At 45.1% G+C, this 23,038-nt stretch overlaps 3 protein-coding genes across 11 annotated transcripts in view; 1 reads left to right on the top strand and 2 right to left on the bottom strand.

The window, feature by feature from the left end:
- CDC14A (cell division cycle 14A) overlaps nt 1-6,136 on the bottom strand; it is a 99,640-nt gene extending 93,504 nt beyond the window's left edge. For 6 of the 8 annotated variants that reach the window (XM_083620448.1, XM_083620453.1, XM_083620450.1 and 3 more), the window contains exons 1-2: nt 3,696-6,136; nt 3,068-3,158 (exon numbers count right to left, since the gene is read on the bottom strand). In XM_083620448.1, coding sequence (XP_083476574.1) covers nt 3,068-3,158; nt 3,696-3,810 — 206 coding nt within the window. In that variant the 5' untranslated portion in view covers nt 3,811-6,136. Of the gene's footprint in view, nt 1-3,067; nt 3,159-3,340; nt 3,628-3,695 lie in introns of those variants that run through there. The other 2 variants (XM_083620451.1, XM_083620455.1) reach the window with 2 other exon arrangements.
- A 4,740-nt stretch (nt 6,137-10,876) lies between these two features.
- Nucleotides 10,877-22,693, bottom strand: EXTL2 (exostosin like glycosyltransferase 2). Of its 2 annotated transcripts, none has more exons than XM_083620514.1 (4): nt 22,455-22,693; nt 18,107-18,534; nt 16,397-16,467; nt 10,877-14,661 (listed from the first exon to the last, which is right to left on the bottom strand). In XM_083620514.1, exons 2-4 carry the CDS (start codon nt 18,498-18,500, stop codon nt 14,170-14,172), a joined length of 957 nt encoding a protein of 318 aa, XP_083476640.1. In that variant the 5' UTR covers nt 18,501-18,534; nt 22,455-22,693; the 3' UTR covers nt 10,877-14,169. The 2 variants fall into 2 exon arrangements, with proteins under 2 accessions (XP_083476640.1, XP_083476641.1); XM_083620515.1 differs by having other exon boundaries at nt 18,107-18,693; nt 19,660-22,649.
- The window catches only part of SLC30A7 (solute carrier family 30 member 7), a 35,582-nt gene continuing 34,869 nt past the window's right edge, over nt 22,326-23,038 (top strand). The window contains exon 1 of the mRNA XM_083620504.1: nt 22,326-22,701. The gene's annotated coding sequence lies outside the window, so the exon portion shown is untranslated. The remainder of the gene's footprint in view (nt 22,702-23,038) is intronic.

The following is a 23,038-nucleotide window of genomic DNA, read 5'->3' as shown; positions in this document are numbered from 1 at the left end:
CATTGGGGAAATAGATAATCAGTATGAGCCCTGCCTTTCACAGTAAGTGCATATGCTGATGCAAAGCCACCATAGGATATAATCTATTAAAAATATTTTGCTGGTTCATAAGGTAGATGAAGAGGAAATGTTGCAAAAATCAAGTTCAGAAAGGAGTTTTGTAAATCTGTAGGGTACTACTGATCCCCAACACAGTTTGTGGCAATGTCTGGGCAAGTGAGTGTGTTGTCGATTATGAAAATAGATAAAAGATAAAAGTAATTGTCACCTTCTATGGTCACCTTTCTCACATGAAATAAACAGAGCAGGTCCTATGCTAAGCACCTGTAGACATGGCAAATAGCTAATCTATTAACAGCATTTGACAGGAACACTTTGACTCTATCACGTGTGATAGGGGTGGTGGTGTTTTCATTCATTCATGGAGTTGAATTGACTCCAAAAGCCTTAAGGGCAAATATCAATTTTTCACCTAATGATGGTCTTGGAGTGTTTCAGATGGAAGCATTAAGACTGCAATCCTATCTGCACTAACCTAAAAGTAAACTTCACAATGAGAATTACTTCTGAATAAACATGTACAGTGGTACCTTGGGTTACAGACGCTTCAGGTTACAGACTCCGCTAACCCAGAAATAGTACCTTGGGTTAAGAACTTTGCTTCAGGATGAGAACAGAAATTGTGCGGCGGCAGGAGGCCCCATTAGCTAAAGTGGTACCTCAGGTTAAGAACAGTTTCAGGTTAAGAACAGACCTCCAGAACGAATTAAGTTCTTAACCAGAGGTACCACTGTACAGGATTGTGCTGTAAACAGGGTGGCCTGTTTCAGTGGGTTGACTCCAATTATGACAGTCAGATCCCACCCTATGGGTTGTATTCAACATAGCGCAAAGGAGATAGTCCTGTTGGGCAACCAGAAATGCTTACGCTGATAGAACTATCTCCCCTCTCTTCCCACTGTGTGTTGTTCTGGGGGTTCTCCAGAGCAGATGGGGGGGGGGTGAAAGTCGCTGGGGAAGGAGGATTCAGAAGTCCTGTAGCACAAGGGGGAATTCCTTGTGCTGATTTCCACTACCACAATTATTTAGTTGAAAAGCACCTATGTTACTTATGGTATACCAAATTATTCAGGGTAGTTAAAATAAAAAATGATGTGCTCCTCAAAGTACTTATTTTATGAAGCAACGCTTTTTTTTTTTAGAAAATGAAACTTTCTGCAATGTTTCCTATCCCACATCACTGAATATCTACGTGCATTTTGTTTCAAGTTTGCAACGCATTAGTCCTGTCAGTCACTACACATTAGCCCTGTCCGTTATTCAAAGGATTAATCCTACTTATTTGGACACCTTGGACAGCAGCCCAGGTTACGGCCTACTCCAGAAATCTGTACAGTACTACCTTCCTCCTCCTAAACATGTGTTTCCATCTTCCCCTGCATACTCTGCTTTAGGAGCTATGCTGCCATCCATGTTTTTCATCAGGTTTTTTTTAACACTCTTCTTATCCTAAGTGTGTCCAGCAAATGATGTCAATCTGGTTACCCACAGCGGGTTTTTTCAGTCTCAGAGAGCAGTGTGCAATTCCTCAAATATTTCTAGAACACAAGTGTCAGGGCTTATCTGTGACTGGCCAACAAGGATTTGAAGCGCCTAAGAAAATGAGAGTGACACAGGTTGTATCAGCATCCCGACAATGAACTTAAAACAAACTTGCCAGCCAATTTAAGCAGGTTCATGAGCCACTTTAGAAAATGAAGAGTGATAAGAATGACAAACAAAGCATTCAGGGATTGTTAACACAACTGCTATGTATATCTACAGCTTGACTGCACTGCTAAATATAGGTCCTTCCAATGTTAAGTCTAATCTGTCTTTCACTAATAAACATTTGTGTAAGGATGCCTAGGACACAATCTATCAGAAGTTAGTCATAACAGTGCAATCCTGTGTCTTCTCAGAGGCAAGTCCTACTGAATTCAAGGGGGTTAACTTCCAGGCATGTTGTGTCAGGATTGCAGCCTAAATCTCACTGAAAGCAAAGCAGTATCACTTCTTACAGACTGTACTCTGAAGAGTGCAAAAGTACTTAGGCAATGAATACCACTTAAAGAAATTACGAAGGTTTTGAGCCTTCCCTTGCTTATTTCATTTCCATTTTATTACGCTGCTACTGACTACTGAAGTAGATTGAAGCTACTGTTATAGTAGAATTATCTGTAAATTTTCAGTGCCCAAACTCCATGGCTAAATTACATCAGAGACAGAAATTGCTGGGAGGGGGAAGGCAGTGCTGCAACCAAAGTTGGCAGTGTAAAAAGAAAGATACTATCTTAAAAGCTCTTCTTGTTATTCTCTGAACTCCTGAAGTGCTTGTTTCATCCCAGAAAGTATCAATCAGCAGGCAGAATTAATCACAGTGTACAAAAACAGTCACAAGAGCAGCTTGATGAAGTAATGATTTTAACAACCATGCTCCAAAGTTCAGTGAACTGAGGTTCACTTACCATAAAACTGAATGACCCATCTTACAGCACATTTAATGCTGCAAACTCAATATATATTCATTGCTAACCACTATCATGCACTTAGCAGATCTGTAGATCAGTAGTGCATCTACAATGTTTTGCTTTTTCATCGAATTGTAGAGAAAATACTTCTAACCCAACATTTGCAGACAGTTACAACCGGCTTCTTCTTTAAGATGTGAATTTGATTTGAGAATAATACTTTACACAGAGACCTATGGCCACAGTAGAATCCATTTTATAAAAAAGCAGGAAACCGGAGGTGGGGTAAGGGGGCGCCCATTTTCTGTTTAAAATTCAACTAAAACGCAATTAAGTCTCAAGGACTGGTTTGATAAAAACAACCAATTGGCCACATATACCGCTAACTTATACAGAAGTATTTCACTTAAGTTTGTTCTCCCCTCTTCCCCCAAGCTTTTCCCAATCACTTGGCGACGGGGGGGGGGGGGGGGGCCAACAACGCTGAAAGCGAAAGTGAGCAGAAAGGCGAAGGAGGAATTTTAAAAAAAACAACAGCGGAAGAGATACGAACTTACTTTTCATAAACAAGCTCCTCATCCGTACAGAAATAGTGCGTGTTTACTGTGCTTCTGGGTCGGGTTCGTAAAGTAGCAAAATATAGTCTGTCTGCAAGAAAAAAGAAAAAGGGAGACCATGAAGTAAGATCTTCAAGTTATACGTCCCGTTGGAACTTGGGTGTTAGTTCAAAGCGGGCAGGGAGAGTCGCTTGTCCCTCCGTAAAAAAATAAGAAAAAAGAAAGAAAGAACCCTACGCATTTGATCGGGTTTCACTCCGGAGCAAGCATTACCTGCCACCAAGATCTCGCAGCTGGGCGGCGACGTATCCGCCTCCTCCATAACTCTCCTTCCCCTCCCGCCGATGGGGGGACCCTTGCCGCCCGCCTCGCGATTTGGGGGATTGCAAGTGCTCCCCTCGAAACAGCTTCTCCCGCAGGGACTGAGGGGAGTTTCGCGTTCGCTGCGGGGCGCGCGCCGAACTTCGCCCCGGGGAAAGAGGCGGTTCTCACCCCCGCCCCGGGCCAGGCGCTCCCGGGACAGCCGGGGGGGGCAGTTGTTGCGTCGCGCCCCCTTCCTTTATATGACGGAAGGGCGACCCCTACTCGGGGAGGGGAGACCCCTCCTCCTCCTCCGCCGCCGCCTCACCTTTGAGGAACTCCGAGGCTCCCAGCAGCTGCTCGGACGAGGCGGGCGGAGCCGGCTCCATGCGAAAGAGGGCGCGGAGCTGCGTGGCTGCGCGGGAAGGCGCCTCCGAGCTCATGAGTGCCTCCCGGAACGGCGGCGGCTTCTCCGTCGTCGTCGTCGTCTTGGGCGGCAGCGGCGGCGGCCGGACAGCCGCTCGGCCGGACTCAGAGGCGCCAGCAGCAGCGGCGCGGCATGCTGAGGGAACGGGCAGCCGCCGTCGCCGCCGCCGCCTGGCTGGCTCTGGACTTGTGCGGCCGCCGCCGCCCGCATGGGATGGGAGGTGCGCGCGCGCGCCTCAAGGAGGCAACCGGCCGGCGAGGCGCTGCTCCGGCGGCGACGGCAGCCACCCCCACCCCCAGCAGCAGCAAGCCGCGAGTGGCGGTGGAAAGGAGCACGGAGCCGGCCTGAGGGGAAGGGAGGAGGGCGCGGGGTGGCGTGGAAGGGGTTCCTTCGCCGCCGTCCCGCCCTCCGGCGGCTTAAAGGGGCAGCGCGCCGTTACCAAGCAGCCGGCGCCGGCGGTAGCAACCGCGTTACCAGGGCTTTGTTACACGCGCGCGCTTTTACCTCAGGGCTCTTCCCGCCTGGCCGCTTCCGAGCCTCGGGCCTTGCCAAGGGGGGGAGGCGGTCTGGGAGGCCGCTCCTTCCTTCCACTTTAGACCGAAAACCCCTCCAAAAGCCGGCGGGCCGCGGCACCGGGCCTACGCGAGTTTTGTCAGAGGTCGCCTCGTTCAGTGTGTTGTTTTCGTTGTGAGGATCGGGCGCAACCTTCACTCCGGAGTCGGTCCCCGCCGTTCAGTGCAACTGATGCCGTCCCCCCTCAATTTAATGATTACTTAGTTAAACATGTTAAGTTAAATTAACTGAAAACAGCTTGCAGATACTTAATTGGCCTAGGATTTTATTTAAGTGGTGAATTAATATGTTTAATTTCAAAATGTGAAGATCTAAGGATGTTAATGTTTAAGTTAATTTTTTTTAAGAACTGTGCTTTGGAAAACCGTTAAATGAATATGCAATGAAATTCAACCAAGGGGAAGCAAGGAAGTCACTTAACAATGTTAATAAGTGTAATTTTTAATAAGGCTATGATTTTTGTTTGTTTGTTTTATGTGTTTGTTCATAATGTTGTGAAAACAAATAAAAAAATGGGGGGGGGGGAATGCCGTCCCCCCATAACCATCCCAATCAAGCCTGAAGCTCAGTTGTATTACCTTCCAGGCAGCAGAGATCCATCCCCGGGGCGAAGCAATGCTTCTTCAATATTGATATAGAAAAATAGGGGTTGTTGGCTTTTGCTGCCCATCTCCCCAAAGGGCTGAGTCCCCCAAGTCCAGGATCTGTCAGAGATGGATGGAGGAGGCAGGAGGCAGCGAAAGCAAGGCAGCTCTTCCTTTTTTTGTTGCAACGGAGTTCCCTCCCCTCCTAGCAAGGAGGTAAGAGAGACCCAGAGCAGAGCCCAGAAGAAACATCTCTTTTAAGGGTTTGCATTTTGGCGTGGAGAAGGAAGACATCCCCTCTACAAACGGTCAGAAATTGCATCACGCATAAGGTGGGGTTACTGTGGCTCAGGCAGGCCAAGGGGTGATATTCCTGAGGATTTAGCAAGTTTTACATGGTTCCAGACACAGTTTATACAAAAAACAGTGTTTCATAAGAACTAGGATGCCCGTCAGACATCCCTCAATGCAGAGCATCTGGGTAAACCATGACAGTACAAAGGAGGTTCATAGATATAGCAGAGGAATCCCTTCAGGAACTTCCCCTGATTGCTACCTGCCTAGTGTTCTCAGGCAAAGCAGAGGAAATATTTAGAGTCTTTAGAAGAGCCAAGATGGCTTTTGGATTGCTCTCCTGTACTATTACAGACATGTGGTTTATATACTTATGCATGCATGTTTACATTGTGCAATTATCAACATTTATTCTACATTTGAGACCAACTTTGACTTTGTTGGACTGGTCATGTTGTGCGGATGCCTGATTACTGTCTTCCAAAGCAACTACTCTATTCCGAACTTAAAAATGGAAAGCATAATGCCGATGGGTGACAAAAGAGGTTTAAATACTCTCTCAAGGCAAACGTAAAAAAATGTAGTATAATCACTGACAGTTGGGAAACACTGGCCTGCAAGCGCTCCAATTGGAGAACAGCCTTTATCAAAGGCATCGTGGACTTTGAAGGTGCTCGAACTCAGGACGAAAGGGAGAAATGTGCTAAGAGGAAGGCATGTTTGGCAGACCCTCACCGGGATCAACTCCCATCTGGAAACCAATGTCCCCACTGTGGAAGGACGTATGGAAGGAATAATTGGCCTCCACAGTCACTTACAGACTACTGTTAAGACCATGTTCATGAAAGACAATCTTACTCAGCTACGAAGGATTGCCGAAGAAGAAGAAGAAGAAACAGCAGCAGCAGCTTCCAGGAAAACGCGCACAGGCTTGTGGCTGCAAAGGGTAAAGGAAAGGGGGTCATGAGCTTGCGAATGTTCACTTAGAAGCAAGTCTCATTCAAAACACAAAATAAATACATAAAACAATTGCCCTAGATTAATGGTGGGAAGATGAAAGACTGGGTTTCTCAACCCCTGTCAAGGCATGTTTGGCATTTATATAGCACATTTCAGGCAATCCAGAGCTCCTACTGTAATACCTTATGAAGTAGGCCATTGAGACTGACAAATAGGGGCTGGTTTAAGGGGACTGGGTGAGTCTGTGGCCAAGGTGACATTTTTAACAGGGACTTTCCATCTCAGTTACAGCAAAACCATATTCTAGGCGTGATTTACGTAGACACAGGTTTCACTTTGATCAGTGGGCTTTTTGCCAATGTAAGCAAATAGCCATGACCATTTCTTTAATGTGTAAATTTGAGACTGTACAAGGCAATTCTGCATGTTTCTTCAGAAGTCGATTCCTGCATTCCGTGGGCCTTACTCCCACATAATTCTGTTTAGGATTACAGTCTTGGCCTCATAAGAATCTTGTTAATCAGATTTAACCCATACTGAAGTAACAGTAGTTTCCTGTGTACATGAGCTTCATTACCAACGCATACACACCCTCAGGATCACAAAAAATAAACCACCTATTTCTGTGTTCACATTCAGAATTAAAGATCAAGGAAAGCTACTCAGCCGACATAACTTACAACAAAAAGGCAATTCCCTGTTGGATCTACCTGTAGGCTGTAACGGACGATGATACCCCTCTGTTCTGTGCCATTACAATTTCATGTGACACCTTTTACAATCCTATTAAAGCTGCAGAACATTACCCAATATATGTAAAGCATAGCAGGAAGTGCTAAGATGCAAGAAGCTACTGTCAAAAACAAGTGTAGTGCGAAAGGATCAGCTCCTATAAAATGTGTTTACATGAAGAGAAGCTTGAACCATTTCAGACGGTCTGGACTTTGCACATAACTCAGAATTTGCCGAAGGCATATCTTCAGTAACCCATGATAATAACCTGAGCGGATGGCACTCTTACAGCTAGTGTGTCCTTAAATGGTGGGAACAAAACTGGGATCGTCCACCTTGAGACTATAGAACTCGTTGCTTCACATCACAGTGGTGGTTATAAAGAGACTGATGAGCAAATGTGAAAGGGCTTCCTCCGCTCCCCTTTCCCCGCCACTGTCTAGGAAATAATGAAAAGGGGGAGCCCAGGGCAGGCATTTGGAGTGGACTCTCCGCAGCTGCCCAAGAATGCCAGCCTTGCTGATGCATCTGTTTTCTCATTAGAAGACGGGTTGTAGCTTTGATAGAAGCATGAAAGACATAGCAAGTGCAAAGAGAATGTCTGATAGAGTCCTATAACTCTTATGAACATGAAAACAAGTGCTGCAGAGCAGCTAACACATGATGATGATGATGATGATGATAATAATAATAATAATAATAATAATAATAATAATAATAATGGTATTGGTGTTCTTTAGTCTCAGGTATGTGAAAATGTGCTTTGGGTTCTGGCCATTGGGTAGTGTAAGGAGTTTTTTCACATAAAGAATTAGACCATCTTGCAGAGACGTGTTCACAAACACTGGAGTTTGTACTGTATATGCAAATCCTCCATGTAAACCGCTATATATATATATACTTGGCACTTCCAGTTTTCAATTGTTAGTTACAACCTACAGTCATAACCTTGGCCTCATCTGCTCCATATGTTTATATATGGGAGGTTCCATAGTTAATTCACTTTTTGGTATATAGTTGCAGTGGTTAAAGTGTTAAAAATAGAGGATTTCTAGCCGACCCAAAAAGCCCGTCCTGTCTCAGCACTCAGCAGCTTGATGTGCAAATAAATGTCAATAAGAGACACTTTCCATAGCGTGGGGATAAGTGACATCTGCAGGTGAAGTTGTCCAAAGCAGTGCTATGGTGGGAGGTTGCAAATGTGACTAACCTATTAAAAACTGGATAAGGAAGTAGTTCTAAAGTTACTGAGAAAATAAAACCTAGGATACGCTAGCTATCCTGGGTATATAATAATAAATGATACAATCTTATGAATGCCCCCTTTTTCATCCTGCATAGCCTTCCCAGACACATTAATATTTTCCTGAAAATAAATAACAGCCAGAAGTGTTATTGATACAACGCCAAAGCTGAGAAAGATCCCCAACCAGTGCTATAGGAAGGCACTGAGACCTTGGGTGTTGTGACCAGGTGAGAGTTTGTGCAAACATAAAAAATAGGGAATTGCCATTATAAAATGACCAGGACCTCACCTTACTCTTTGGGCTCCCGGACTCTTGGGACCACAATGACAGTTAGAAACTAGAAGGAACCAACCTGTTCCTTATAACCCCACCCCCAAGTTAAGGACAGCCTATTGTTCACAAGTACCGGGCTTCCATTGGATCTGATTGGCCTGTGAATCTGGCTCAGGTGAAAAAAACCTCCCACCATATCAAGTCTACACCAGGCAGAAGTACCTAAATGACTTTCCCAACACTTCAGGCTACGCCAGTGAAAATCCAGCTCAGGGTGTCCCAAACTTGGGTTGCCAGCTGATTTTGGACTACAATTCCCATCATCCCTGGCCACTGGTCCTGCTAGGGATGATGGGAGTTGTAGTCCAAAAACAGTGGGAGACCCAAATTTGGGAAACCCTGGTCCAGCCAGTTGTGGATTACTGTTAGGAAAGTCTTTGCATTGCTTGTTTATCTGTTTCTTGCAGTCTTTCGATGTTGTTTTCCCACTCATCTCTACTAGACGTCCCCTCTTTCTCAAACATGGTTCCCCTCAAATTTCATTTATGTGGGAATTTATCATACATGTTGTTTATTCAGCACTTGATCAAGGCAGCAGCAAATGTTTCTGATTGATCTGCTGTCTATATGAACTGGCAACAATATTCCATTTGTAACCTATCTGTTAAAGGAAACAGTCTACTGTGAAATATATAGGTTAAAATAGTGTTTGGAACTATATAGTCTCTTGATTATGCTAGACTTTGGATAATGATCCTTTATGTTTCCTATATTTCTGTCTGTCTGACTATCATCTATCTATCTATAGCTATCTATCTATCTCTTCTTCTTCTTCTTTGGCAATCACTCGTAGCCTAGTAAGATTGTCTACCATGAGCATAGTCTTAACAGTGAGTCCGTAAGTGACTGTGGAGGCCAGTTCTAGATCCACATGTCCTTCCACAGTGAGGACCTAGGTTTTTGAGCGGGAGTTGATCACTATGACGGTTTGCCAAACGTGCCTTCCTCTTAGCATGTTTCTCCCTATTATCCTGAGCTTTAGCATCTTCAAAGTCTACAACGTCTTTGGTAAAGGCTGTTCTCCAACTGGAACATTTGCAGGCCAGTGTTTCCCAATTATAGGTGTTTATACTACATTTTTTAAGACTGAGAGAGTCTTTAAGATTGAGAGTCTTGAGGGAGTCTTTAAACCTCTGTTGTTGACCACCAGCATTATGCTTTCCATTTTTAAGTTAGGAAGAGAGTAGTTGCTTTGGCAGACAATAATCAGGCATCATGACCAGTCCAACGAAGTTGATGTTGAAGAATCATTGCTTTGACACTGGTGATCTTTGCCAGGGTACAGTGGTGTTAGTTCGCCTGTCTTCCCAAGTGACGTGTAAAATTTTTCGGAGACACCGTTGATGGAATCTTTCGAGGAATTGGAGATGGTGTTTATAAGTGGTACATGTTTCACAAGCATACAGTAAGGTTGGTAGTATAATAGCTTTGTAAGCAAGCATTTTGGTTTCCTTGTCCTCAAACACTCTGCACTTCAATTGGGAGAAAGCTGCATTCGCTGAGTGGCATTGGTGTCTGCCCTTGTGGAAGACGCTTGTGTGAATTTGTTTTACGTGTGTACATCAGTGCACACTCACCAACGCATAGCATTTGCAGCATAATCCTACAACTATGCGTATATCTTGTCACACTTCTTCAGCTAAGCCCTCTATAGTGCCGGTGACATTTAGTAGAAAAACTCCTAAGCGCGACATCTGCTGGTCAAATGGAAAAAAACCAGCAAAGGAGTCGTGATATCGGATGAAGACCCAGGAACTTGTTTTCTGGCGGGTCAAAAATAGCGACAGCTGTTTAAGTAGTGGGCCACGGGAAATCATTCTACCTCCATTATTTCCGATCAGGTTGCACAGCTGCAACCCTACGCCACATTTACTTGGGAGTAAGCCCCCTTTGTAAGGGACCCGGGTGGTGCTGTGGGTTAAACCACAGAGCCTAGGACTTGCCAATCAGAAGGTTGGCGGTTCGAATCCCCGTGGCAGGGTGAGCTCCCATTGCTCGGTCCCTGCTCCTGCCAACCTAGCAGTTCGAAAGCAAGTCAAAGTGCAAGTAGATAAATAGGTACCGCTCCAGCGGGAAGGTAAACAGCGTTTCCGTGAGCTGCTCTGGTTTGCCAGAAGTGGCTTAGTCATGCTGGCCACATGACCTGGAAGCTGTCTGTGGACAAACGCCGGCTCCCTCGGCCTATAGAGCGAGATGAGTGCCGCAACCCCAAAGTCAGTCACAACTGGACCTAATGGTCAGGGGTCCCTTTACCTTTACCTTAAGCCCCTTTAATTCAGTAGGCTTCTTGGGTAAACAAGTGCAGTCAGCCTGCTTTCCGTCCAAGTTTCTTTTGCCCAATAACCACATGACACTATCATCATTACACATCTTTATTTACCTTTCTTCGGGTTAGAAAATAAAGAACAAACGAAACAAAACAAAACACACACAACCCAACAGCATGTGAATATAAAAGAGCAAAACACAGAAAACTTGAGGGATGGGGAAGAGAAAAAGAGAGTTTTCATCAAATACAATCAAACTAGACAGCCACATCTGCAACTAGCTGCCACTGTGTTCGCTAATAGAAATATTTTCAACATCGCAGTACATTACTGGCTCATTTTTTGAACGGAGTACAGAAACAAAAACGCAACACTCTGACCTAAAAGTAAGCTTATTTGAATGAATGGAAGTAGAAAATATGGCACCTTAATATACAGGGCAGCACAGCTCTAATTCCAGAGCCTGGCAAGTTTTTTTGTTTTTTTTAAATTCCTGACGGAAGCAATCGGCTAATTTCAGACATCTGCGTGGCACTGAATACACACTTGTGGCACTGCACAAAGAAATGCAATTGATCTACAGGTTGGGTGTAACCTATCAGATGCTCAATGCAAGTTGCTGTTTTTGCAGCGGGTCTTGCGGTGCATGTAGGCAAGGTTTAGATTTTTGCAAGTTGCAGGAGGCCCACCATTGTAGCTGATATACACTGTGGATGTGGGCTGCAATTCAACAGGCTTATGCACACTTGACCCCGCTGATCAAGTTGAGAGATCTTCATGTGTACAACTGGATGTCCCCCCCTTTTTTAAGTGCAGCACATCTGTTCTGAACAGTAAATGTGTGTTTAAACATCGTGGAGGTTAAAAATGTAGCTCGTATGTTTGCGGAGTGTTGGTGCTGTTAACAAAGAAAATAAACCACCACCCATGGCTGTGCACATAGGGCGTGTATGTAACTGAACACAAGGTGACAGAAGAGGAGAAGACAGTGACCCAGAAATACTTCCCCTCCTGCTTTCGTTACGTCTCTCTGTTGTGCTGACTTCTCCCCGTCTTGCTCTCCGATTTCCCTGCAAAGATTCCCACCTAGCTGGCCTTCACAGGATTTTTGGAAGAGAGCCAAGCTTGAAACTGCATTTTGGTCCTCATCTCTCCCTTGCGCTGGGAGACACGGGAACATTTCAGACTCAAGTACAGCAAGCAAAGCACAAGTTGTACGAGCCTGGAGATGTTCCTCTAGTTATGCCAGGATCTGAAAACTCAGCAAACAATTCCCTGCAGCCCTTGGCTTGAGAAGTACAGCAAAGTGATCTCAAAATGCAAACAGGTGTTGCTAAAGCAAATACATTCAAGGGAGCAGAGGAGAAAGACCTCACAAGCGAAGAAATGTGCGGATTGGCTTTGAATAGTTGGACCTACTATTTATTTCTTTTATTTTGGAGGAGAAATGTATTTTAGTTTAGAAAAGTGAGTTTGCGTGTGAAAAATACTAGAACTTCAGGGCCATTCAATGAAGAGGAATGTTGGGTACAGGACCAGAAGTGTAGTGGTCTGGGGTCAAAGCCCTATTGGGCCCCAATAGGGTGTCATGTCTCCAGCATCCTAGAGGTGCCCAATCAGCACGAAAGCGCTGCTTTTTAGCCACTGAGAAGAAGTCTTCTCATCCTTTGATTGGCTCCAATCAGCACAGAGATGACGAGAGTCATCCACTGAGGATTGGCTACTAGGGTCTCTCTTAAGTAGGGCTGGGCGATATCTGGTTTTCAACATCATGATATATCACTGGCTAAACATCATGATCTACTGATGTATCTTAATGCCATCATCATCATGTCCGAAATAAGGATGGAGCTATGCAGAGGCAGAGGCTGGCTTCGTGGTTTTTCCTACATTTTGCATAGCGTGCACACACACACACACACCATGATTCGTGATATAATGCCAGGTCAAAAATTATGAAACCGATACCGTGATATGGACCTCAAACTGGTTTTGGACAATATATGCCTAGCCCTACTCTTGAGAAGGTGTGCGAGAACACCAAATTGTTCTGTATGCTCCAAAGCTAAGCATTTAGGAACACTGAAAACAAAAGGTGCTTCAGTTTCAAGGTTATGGTGCTCATGTTCCGATATGTACAATGGAACTTCATGAAAAACACAAACCAAGTCCCTCCAAAATAAGATATTGCAGCACGGCAAATCATTTGCCCATGTATGTGCACAGAACCTAATAGGCCTAGCTGAAGGGCAGCACGGAGAGATCTGCACAGATCGTTGTACTGCATCCCTAATCGTTCTTTATTGTATCATAATAAGATGACAGTATAATTATAGAACCTTGTTCACGATTGGCTGCAACTATCATGGAAGGACTTCTGAATTTGCCGCTACACTACTGTTCAAGACAGGCAAATGGAAGGACTTCCTTGCACAACAGGTGGTTAAAAATATGGAAATCACTTCCACAAGATGTAGTTATAGCGGCCAATTTGGAAGGGTTCAAAAGGGGGTTAGCCCAATCTTCAATGAATTTGTCTATCAATGACCAGTAGTTGTAATGGCTATGTTCTGACTCCAGCATCAGAAGTGGTATGTCTATGGATACCAGTTGCTTGGGAGCATAAGGGTGTTGTTGTGCTCCTGTCCTGCTTGTGGATTTCCTATAGGCATCTGGAGAGACACTGTGAGAACAGGGTGCTGGACTAGATGGGCCTCTGGCCTGATGCAAGAGGACACTTCTTATATTCTTACAAGCAACACTGAAGTATGGTCTGCTAATGAAGCGTCACACAGAGGCTTGCAAATAGCCACTGGCCTGCTAGCCCCTGATGAATAAGGACTGCCGGGAAAACTTTATGAAAATTGGTTCCTTCTTTCAGGTCACAAATGCTGACACATATCTATGTGGTGAGGTTGGCAAGTAATACATTTTCCTGCGGACTTTCAACTTCTGCTAGAGGAGATGTATTAGCGACACTGATCACGCAAACACACCTGTACTTCTGGCATACTCGTATCTTCATGCGGGTAGTTTGGCGACTGGCTACTGAGCGAGGGATAAATGACAAAGCCAACTGAAGATATATATATATATATACCTGTAACTCAGGACAGCACTTGATAGGACAGATGAGGTGGACAGCGGTCCACAAAAGCTTAGGCCGCAATAAATTGGTGAGTTGTTAAGGAGCCACAAGACTATTTGCTGTTTCTATTCCAACTGAAGGTTTTTGCATGCTGAGCAGAGAGAAGGGATGCTCTACCAGACCTCACATCCTCCAAGAGCTTTTGCAGACAAGCTCCGAATAAGGTACGCCCTTCTCTGTTTAGCTTACCGTTTGAATCGCTGGGAAGCACGTCAAGCATTTCCTTGCATTGTGTCCTTACATTTTGCTCTTGTGATTAGCATAGTTTGGAAAGCCAAACTGAGAAATCATGATGTTGGAGTATTTCAAGGGCATGTTGCCATAGATACTAACCAATTTATTGAGGCAGTAGGACCTCTGGAGTAAGTGCTCTGCCCGATGCCACATTCCAGAATAGCCGCTGTTACTCTCTTTCTCCAAATTCCTGATGTCGACTGGCTTCACAAACATGCCCGGGGGCTTCCCAGTATGTTTGGCCACTAAGAAATTCATGGCAATATCATCACAGTTCTGAGTCTCGTCTATCATGGCGTGCACAGCTTCAGGCTGTTTTTGAAAGAGTTCGAGGTATTCACTGCTGAAGAAGGCTGCTCCTACGAGAATCATGGAATACTGGTCTCCGTTGCCATTGCCAGGACTCTGCAGTTCAAAGCTTCCGTAACTGTATATCCCCGAAGAGCTGGGCAAGTGCTTTCGAGGAACAAAACCCACTATCTGATCTGGGAATTGCTGGAAAGAAAAAGAAAATATTATTATATGACGGTTCATTCGGAGCCTCGTTCCGAATGATCACAGAGGATTCTATAATCAATTGGGAAGAGACTAAGTGGAAGAAGTGACAATAAACTGCACGCTTTCGTGCGCTGAATCAAAGGGAAATGTTAATAATAATAATATAATTTATTATTTATACCCCGCCCATCTGGCTGAGTTTCCCCAGCCACTCTGGGCGGCTCCCAATCAAGTGTTAAAAACAGTAAAGCATTACATATTAAAAACTTCCCTGAACAGGGCTGCCTTAAGATGTCTTCTGAATGTCAGGTAGTTGTTTATCTCTTTGACATCTGATGGGAGGGCATTCCACAGGGCGGGCGCCACTACCACGAAGGCCCTCTGCCTGGTTCCCTGTAGCCTCACTTCTCGCAATGAGGCTAACACAACGGCATCTGATTAGACTTCCTAGTGGGAACAATTCAGAAGCCCATAAAATGGGCAGATACTGAAGAACATTTAGGGCTCCTCCTGGCTGGTGTTCTTGACACAATAGTAGTACATTAGTGGTGGAAGTTTTCTGCTTCAGTTTGTTCTGAGATGTTTTCCCATTCTCCAGAGGGGATATAGAGGAACAAAAACAGGCAAAATTCAGAGCCGTGGCCAAAGGGGGGGGGAACGGCTAGCCGGGTTTTTTGTCCCAGGTGAAACCTCTAGAAGGAAGCCATTGAAGCTCCCAGTCTCTCTCTCTCTCTCTCTCTCTCTCTCTCTCTCTCTCTCTCTCTCTCTCTCTCTCTCTCTCTGTGTGTGTGTGTGTGTGTGTATACACAAATGTGCATGGGGAGGTGCCAAACTGAGTCTTTGGCTCGGGTGAAATGAAGCCTAGTGTCGCCCCTGCAAAAATACACTTGAACAAATGAAACTATATCAAGTGTCAGGAATCTCAGAAGCAAGTTACTGGATGTGCACTGACTGGAAATAAAGTCAGTGTGACCACCCTGAAACTCCAATTGTAGGTGCAAGCAGTGAAAGCAGGATCATGTGTGACCTCTCCAATAGCATCATGGACACAAAGCATGATAAGTGCTCAATAAAAAGGATGTCTGCAGGTGCCCTATATCATTTTTATCACTACAGTAATGGCTTGCATTTGATGTAATAGAGGCCTTGCTGGAGGCAGTGGTCAGTTGGTAAGCATTTGACAGATTTGCAATCCATTCACTTAAAGTAAAATTTTTAGTCTCTTGATAATTATGCTCTTTTAAATGTGCATATTTGACTTCCTTTAGTAACATTTTCTTTTGAAGATATTTTTTGTTAACTTTGCTGCATTAAATGTGCATTCTGTAGTTCACCTTCTTTGTAATGCTCTATTTCGAAATCTTTAAAGACAGTATTTTAGTTTCCTGCTAATTATTCCTGCTTTGAATGTATACTTTATAGTTGACTTTCTCCTGTAATGTTTTATTCTAACATTGTTTTATTTGATGTTTTAATGTAAGTTGTAAACTACTTTTTGTGATTTTTTTCTTTGAAATATAAAGTGGTAGACAAATGAAGTTAACAGTCTCTGGGGATCACTGCTTTTAGGAACATGTGAAAACACAAATCTTTTTCTTTCCAAACTATGTCTTTCTACATTCCTTGGTGCTTACTCCTAGGTAACTGCGCACCCTTAGAGAAATACCAAAAAGCATTATAATAATTCAGTACAATTAAAAACAAAGCATGCAAAGCAAAATGCAGACATTACCTGCCAAATGGAGAAAGCGAAAACTAGGTCATGGGCGCTAACTAGCGTATCATCATCCATCATCAAAACAGCTGAACAGAGGGAAAATGCATTTTGATGAGAACACACATTTAGAAAGGCATTACTAAGCAAAAGGCGTATGACAAATAAGAACAATATTCACTGTGATTACGCTTGCTGGGGGGGGGGGACAGAAAACTTTGCTTGCTTTTCGGGGTGAGAGATGAACCACAATCTAGGGAACGTTTTCAAGGCTCAGGATCTTGCAGACTTGGTTTGAATCACGTGAACAAAAAGGGAAAAATCCCAGGGTGCCCAAAATGAGATGTGGAGTTTGCTGGTGCTTCCCAAAGGTGAGCAGGAGATGGTGAAACTGCCCCTTGCATGCTATTATACAATAGGGGGGCAGTTCTATATGCATACATCCTTGGGACAACTCCCATCATCCCTAGCTAGCAAGACCAGTGGTCAGGGATGATGGGAACTGTAGTCCAAGAACAACTGGAGACCCAAGTTTGTGAAACGCTGTGTTAGAAGAAGCATGTTAGCAACCGCTGTTAAGGAGTGAGTGAAAAGCAGAAGACTGGAGCTGGGGAGAGGGAGTCAGAATAGGTCAGTGCAGGAACTGTGAGGGTGCTACGGAGGAGGAAGAATTGATGGTGTCTCTCTGTCACATAAAACAACAACAGCGTAAGAGCTCTTAGGTTTAGGAATGTTGACCTTCCAGGGCTGGTTCACAAGTGCCCGTACAGCGCTTGAGTTCTCATCCATTGCTGACGCACAACTGAATGTGCAAGCTGCTCTGTTGAAGAAAAGAACAACAGCACCTGCATTTTAGGCAAAGGTGGAAAAACACTCCATGGCTTGAACTGGAATTTGGCTCAGCAAAAAATCCAGGAAATAGGGTTGCTTGCTTTTTTTTCTTTCCGAGGCAGATTCCAAAATCCAGAACAAGTTGCCTGGTCTCTCCACCGAGGACATCAGCGGATTGAACGCTTCTTCAAACACTAGCAATAAGGGGGCAATCTCACTGGAGTCTTCTTCAAGAGGCCTTCAATCCTACTTGGTACCTAGAACGCTACAGCTGCAGGGTCTTAGGCACAAGGGAAATGCCCTAGAAACTAGGAGCTGGATTCCACCAAGTTGTTCCCCTGCCATTAGCACAATGGGGTTTACCTCCCCACTTTCCCATGCCCACCTCAAAAAAACTTCGGGGGATAGGGAGAATCTCCAGAACAGCACATGGGGAAAGAAAAGGGAGGTTGTTCCACTCATGCTGATGGCAGCATTTGTTTTAGTGCAACATAACCACAGAGGTTCTGGCACCTAGCCCTGTGTCAAAAAGGAGGATTCGAACTGCCACCCTTATGGTTGGCAAACCCAAGAGGCTTGATGGTTTAGACCAACCGTGTCCCAGCTTACTTCATAATGTGACAAGCTGGACAAGTTAATACAGTTAGACGAGTCATTTTGTAGATCTGCGACATCCGTAGTTTTAGGTGATGTATGGAAATTCTGTTTGCAGAATCTGATCCGTGATTGTGCATTCACCCACGGAAGTTATCGCTTGATGCTGTAGCCACCAAGTGATGAAGATGCATGGTGAGAAATAGCACTTAGCTATAAAACACCCCCCCCCAAGTGAGAATGATGGTGTAAAGCAGTAATAGTCTCTGGGGTGGGGGAGAAGAGAAACACACCAATAATTACCTTTTGTTTCCAGCTCGGGAAAAACCTGAAGCCTGTTCCTCATGCGATTTACTGTCTGTGTCTTGAAGATAACTGGGACGGGGTGCGGTCCCAGGGAGTTCCAAATTTCCTCAGGGGCTTTCTCTCCAATGTTATTCCACACAACAATCACTTTGTGCAAATGAGGGATAGCTTGGTAATGATTCAAAAGCTTCAGCAGAAGGTCGGTTCGATTGTACGTCTGCATAATGAGAGTAAAGGAATCCGAGGCGATCTGGCTCTGTGATTTTCTTTCCCTCCGCAAATTGAGCATTTTGTCTTCCTTAATATTTGGCAGCAAAGCAGTTAACGCACCTGCCACAAGGAGCAACAGCAGGATCACAACAGAAGAGAAGTGAAGTAGCCGGACCCCCATAATTCTTCCAGGTAGTTTACAGGTGTGATAAAACCTTTATTTTTTAAAAAAAAGTGAGGAAGGAGGGAAGTCAGTCAGTCATGGTCAAACCTCGCAAAATACAAAATTAAAATTGAAGGGTTAGTAAAGTCAGGTAGATTTTGACAAGTTAGTGGAGAATTTGCTATGGGTCTTAAATCACATATCAATGTCTCTGAATGTTTGACAATGTTTTGTTTCCCCCCCCAGCTCGGACATAAGCAGGCACTCAATACAAGAGGTTTTGTGATGTGACAAACAGTAAGGTTGGAGAGCCACCAAACTCTGTGTAAAATGGATTCCTTCTCCATTCCTATATACATGAACCCTTTGTGCCATCATTGATCTGTGCTTTTAGGCAAACGTAACAGTTCCAATCCAATAAAAGCAGAACAATCCAATTCTGATGCGGGAATTGAAACTTCAAAGGCTCATCGTTGAAGACACAAGGCAATTCAAAAAGAAGCAATAGGCATATGGAAACAGATACACTTGGACAGGGGGGAAAAAACCAATAGGAAAAGTGCCTAAGTGAACAAATGTCACCTGGGAGAAGAGCAGCGGAAGGAGCCAACTGTTTCATTTGTATCGTCAGAGCAGTACTTGGCCACATCAAGGATATATGCTAAGCAATACTCTGTTAAGCCTAGCCTTGAGCTGGTCCTAGACACCGAGTCATCAGAAGATGAACCAGGCACTTTGTGGACCAGAGAGGGTCTCCTGGAACCAGTGTGGAGGTACCTTTTGAGGGAGCTACTGGGTACCACAATTAACCACAATCCCTTGTGTCTCAGTGAGAACGCAAGCAACCTTTGGTTTCTGTGAATGTTAGATGGAAGGCTCTGCTGCTAGATCTAATATGAAGCAAAGGCATGCTGTGGAAGCCAGACGAACAACAGCTCAATAAAGATGGAACTTCTGAAAGCCCTATATGTGATGCTCCCATCACTGACTTATTAACTCCCATAATTGTTTAAGGTTTGGGACTGAACTGAGTTGCAAGCTGGACTTAAACTTCTCAGAGCCACTGCTTCTTCATTCGGAATCCTAGGAATTTCAGAAACCTGAAATCTGTAGCACCTGGGAGGGGCTATTTCAACTCACAACCTCCATCTTGGCATTCAGCTGACCTTACGGATACTACATCAGTCTAATTTTTGTATTTTTAAAAATGTCTTCATTTTCCCCGTTCCCTGGTCACCTGCTTATATGTAAGTCCCACACATTGTGCAGCTAAGGCTGCAATTTTACACATTTACCAGGAGTCAGTCCCACAGATCTCAGTGGGAGTTATTTCTAAGTAGGTATTATAAGGCTGCACTGGAAATATACAGTTACAGCCAACTATGTTGAGGATCACACTTCTAGCTATAATGCAATCCCAAGTGAAAAAATAATTGGCAACATTCATAGGTCATGTTAAACCAGGGTTGCCGGCTTATTGTGGATTATTCTTCACGGGCAACGGGCTGGTGCATGCTAACCAGTGTTAGAAACTCAGATATATAAGCTAGGTGCCAAATGGCTTCTTAAACCAGGGTTACAGTCACCAAAATGTAATGTCTAGTTGTTATTTTGGGGCCAGATGGCTCGAAAGTCGTTTCAATACGACTTTTTGGTTCCTGTTCTGATTGCGCAGGTAAAACATGACATAGACTTCTACAGGATGTGTTGCTAGTGTGTGAAAACAGGCAAAATCCAAGGATCCCCAGGCCTGCACCTCCAGATGGTGGAGATATCTGGCGCCATCTTGGCGCCCGGGCATCTTTACTTGGTTGCAAGTGGCCAATAGGCAGAGGCAAAATGGGCCTGGTGAATTTCAAATGCCGACGCTAACTAACCGCTCCTAGTAGCTCTTCCCCCAACATGAGTAGGGGGAAACAGTTAACCATGACTTCCCCTCACATCCGAACCTGGGTCTGCGGTTTGCTGCTGCATAATAAGCCAGGATTCGTCAGCCAACAACAAACAAGATTTGAAGGCTAGTCATCTAAGCTGCCTTGGTAAAGGTAAAGGGACCCCTGACCATTAGGTCCAGCCGTGGCCAACTCTGGTTTTGTGGCGCTCATCTCACTTTATTGGCTGAGGGAGCTGGCGTACAGCTTTCGGGTCATGTGGCCAGCATGACTAAGCCACTTCTGGCGAACCAGAGCAGTGCACGGAAACGCCGTTTACCTTCCTGCTGGAGCGGTACCTATTTATCTACTTGCATTTTGACGTGCTTTTGAACTGCTAGGTTGGCAGGAGCTGGGACCGAGCAATACAAACCACAGTCCCAGGTTCAGACATAAACAAGTTGTCAAGCTTAACAGCAGCTTTCTGGGCTGTTTCTCCTACTTGCGCTAGGAAAGCATCAAAGTGAGAACTATCAGGTAGTTTGCACTAGCACTTTGCTCATGCACAGAAAACATGGTAATTCTAGCTTGTGATGTACTTAAGGCCCTCCCCCCATTTCTGTCTTCCCATGTATCTGTCTCAACTGCTTGCTTTTTGGATGGTTTTATTTTCTGCTGAAGCACACTCATTGCTCCCCCCCCCCGAAAAATAGGTGCCAGCACTCACCGCGAAGTTGCTACAGTAAGTGCCACACTTTTTAACAACCCCCACTAAAAAGATGTACCTTGGGTTACAGAAGCTTCATGCTACAGACGCTTCAGGTTACAGACTCCGCTAACCCAGAAATAGTACCTTGGGTTAAGAACTTTGCTTCAGGATGAGAACAGAAATCGCACAGCGGTGGTGCGGTGGCAGTGGCAGGCCCCATTAGCTAAAGTGGTGCTTCAGGTTAAGAACAGTTTCAGGTTAAGAACGGACCTCCGGAACGAATTAAGTTCTTAACCCGAGGTACCGCTGTACTGCATACATTTGAGCACCCCCTAAAAAAAAGCACTGAGTACACTATACCTTGAGATAACCGTAGTCTCATTTTCAGGGGGGCTAAATATGAGCGGCAATCGCACATAGGTATGCACTACTACTAGAGTAGTGTAGAACTCAGATTGATCCCTTGTTTTGACAACCCTTTCGGTATGCTCTTAGGCAAGCTCCACTGAGCAACTTGTTCCCTGACCTGCGCGGAGCTCATTTCCACAGAAGTGTGCTTGCAATCATTTATTTATTTTTATTTATTGAATTTATATACCGCCCTATACCCGGAGGTCCATCATTACTAAAACACAGCACTATTTCCAACTTGCAGCCTCGAACCGTGCACACTTTGGGAACGAGGCCCCGCTGATCTGAACGGGGCTTGTTCCCAAATGCGCACAGATGGGTTCAGGCTATCCAGATATGAATGTGGCCAAGCCCAAGCGCACCTAGTGGGACACAGCGCTGAGCAATCCCCTGCTACAAGATTTGGGCTCCTAAATCTGAGATCCCAAGGGGCTGCTTGCAGATGCAAAATTGCAAACGGGTTTTGCTGGGCTGCAGGCAAAACAGCATTCAAAGGGGGGGGGGTCCATGCACACTTTGGGGTGGGGGGAACCACCAACCCCCTTTCTACTGTTACAAAACCTTAAGCAAAGCAATAGTTGCAAGGGCGACGGGTGGGGAGTAATGAAAGAGCATGTATCCTGCAGGCAATGGTGGTGCGGCTTGGCTCCCTGCCAATAAAGGGACCCGCTGCCTGATCCTAGGAGCTGTTCAAAGCAGCAGCACGTGCAATATGCGGGCCACCAGCCCATTTCCTTGCCTTGTAAAAAATTAAAATAAATAAAAATCGTCTCCCGAGCTACCCGCCCGCTTAGCCAATAAACAAACACCGCCAAGCGCACACAAACACAAAATAAGCTGCTAGGAAGAGGCATTTCATTTGATGCAGAAGATCTTTCGGTCTCTTCTTTCACGGTCTGAACATGAAATGCTGCTTCTTTCCCGCATCATTCCCACCCCACCCCCCGATCCCGGTTAGGACATTGTGCCGCCGCCGCCGGCCTCGTTCGCGTGTTGGCGGCTTCACACGGTCGCCTAACCTGCAATCGACGGGAGCCAAGCCGGGATTTCACATCGTCGGGACAACGGAGATTCCGGGCGGCTGGCTCCCGAGGAAGCGAGGGCACGCGCAGCCCCGCGGATCTTGAGCCGCTCTCCCGGTGAATCAGCTGCGATCGCAAACATCCATCGCAGCGCGAGAGGAAGGCGAAAGGGGCTGGACCAAGACCCGCGATCTCTTCCCTTTTGGGTGCGTTGTGCTTCCTGTTGGAAGAAGATCCCGCCTCTTGGAGAGCGGGATCTTCAGAACTGATGGATTCCGGATGTTATTAAGGGCAGCGCGCTTTTAGAATCGCTAATGGCTATGGGGGTTGGAAAGAGTGGCGTTAGATTTTATTTTTAAAAAATAAACACTCGATTTTGAAGTTGGGTGGCCATCTGTCATGTGTGATTGCAGCCTAGCAAATCACTAAGAGCTTCTTAGTGCATTGCCGGGGGTTGGGCTAGATGACCCCCGGGGTTCTCTTCCAACTTCTACAAGAAGAGGTCAAAAGAAACTCTTAGTGATTTGCTAGGTTGTGATCCTG

This window comes from Podarcis filfolensis (genome assembly GCF_964270895.1).
Source record: "Podarcis filfolensis genome assembly, chromosome: 6".
NCBI classification, from domain to species: Eukaryota; Metazoa; Chordata; class Lepidosauria; order Squamata; family Lacertidae; genus Podarcis; species Podarcis filfolensis.
This window is presented reverse-complemented; position numbering and strand designations above follow the sequence as displayed.

What these genes read in the sequence shown, in the direction of transcription:
- EXTL2 (XM_083620514.1), bottom strand. Translation starts at nt 18,500, where the DNA reads ATGGGGGTCCGGCTACTTCACTTCTCTTCTGTTGTGATCCTGCTGTTG. An exon ending in TCCCGAGCTGGAAACAAAAG is followed by an intron (nt 16,468 to 18,106) that starts GTAATTATTGGT and finishes CCCTCTGTTCAG; the next exon opens with CTGTTTTGATGATGGATGAT. An exon ending in TCGCTTTCTCCATTTGGCAG is followed by an intron (nt 14,662 to 16,396) that starts GTAATGTCTGCA and finishes TTTTCTTTCCAG; the next exon opens with CAATTCCCAGATCAGATAGT.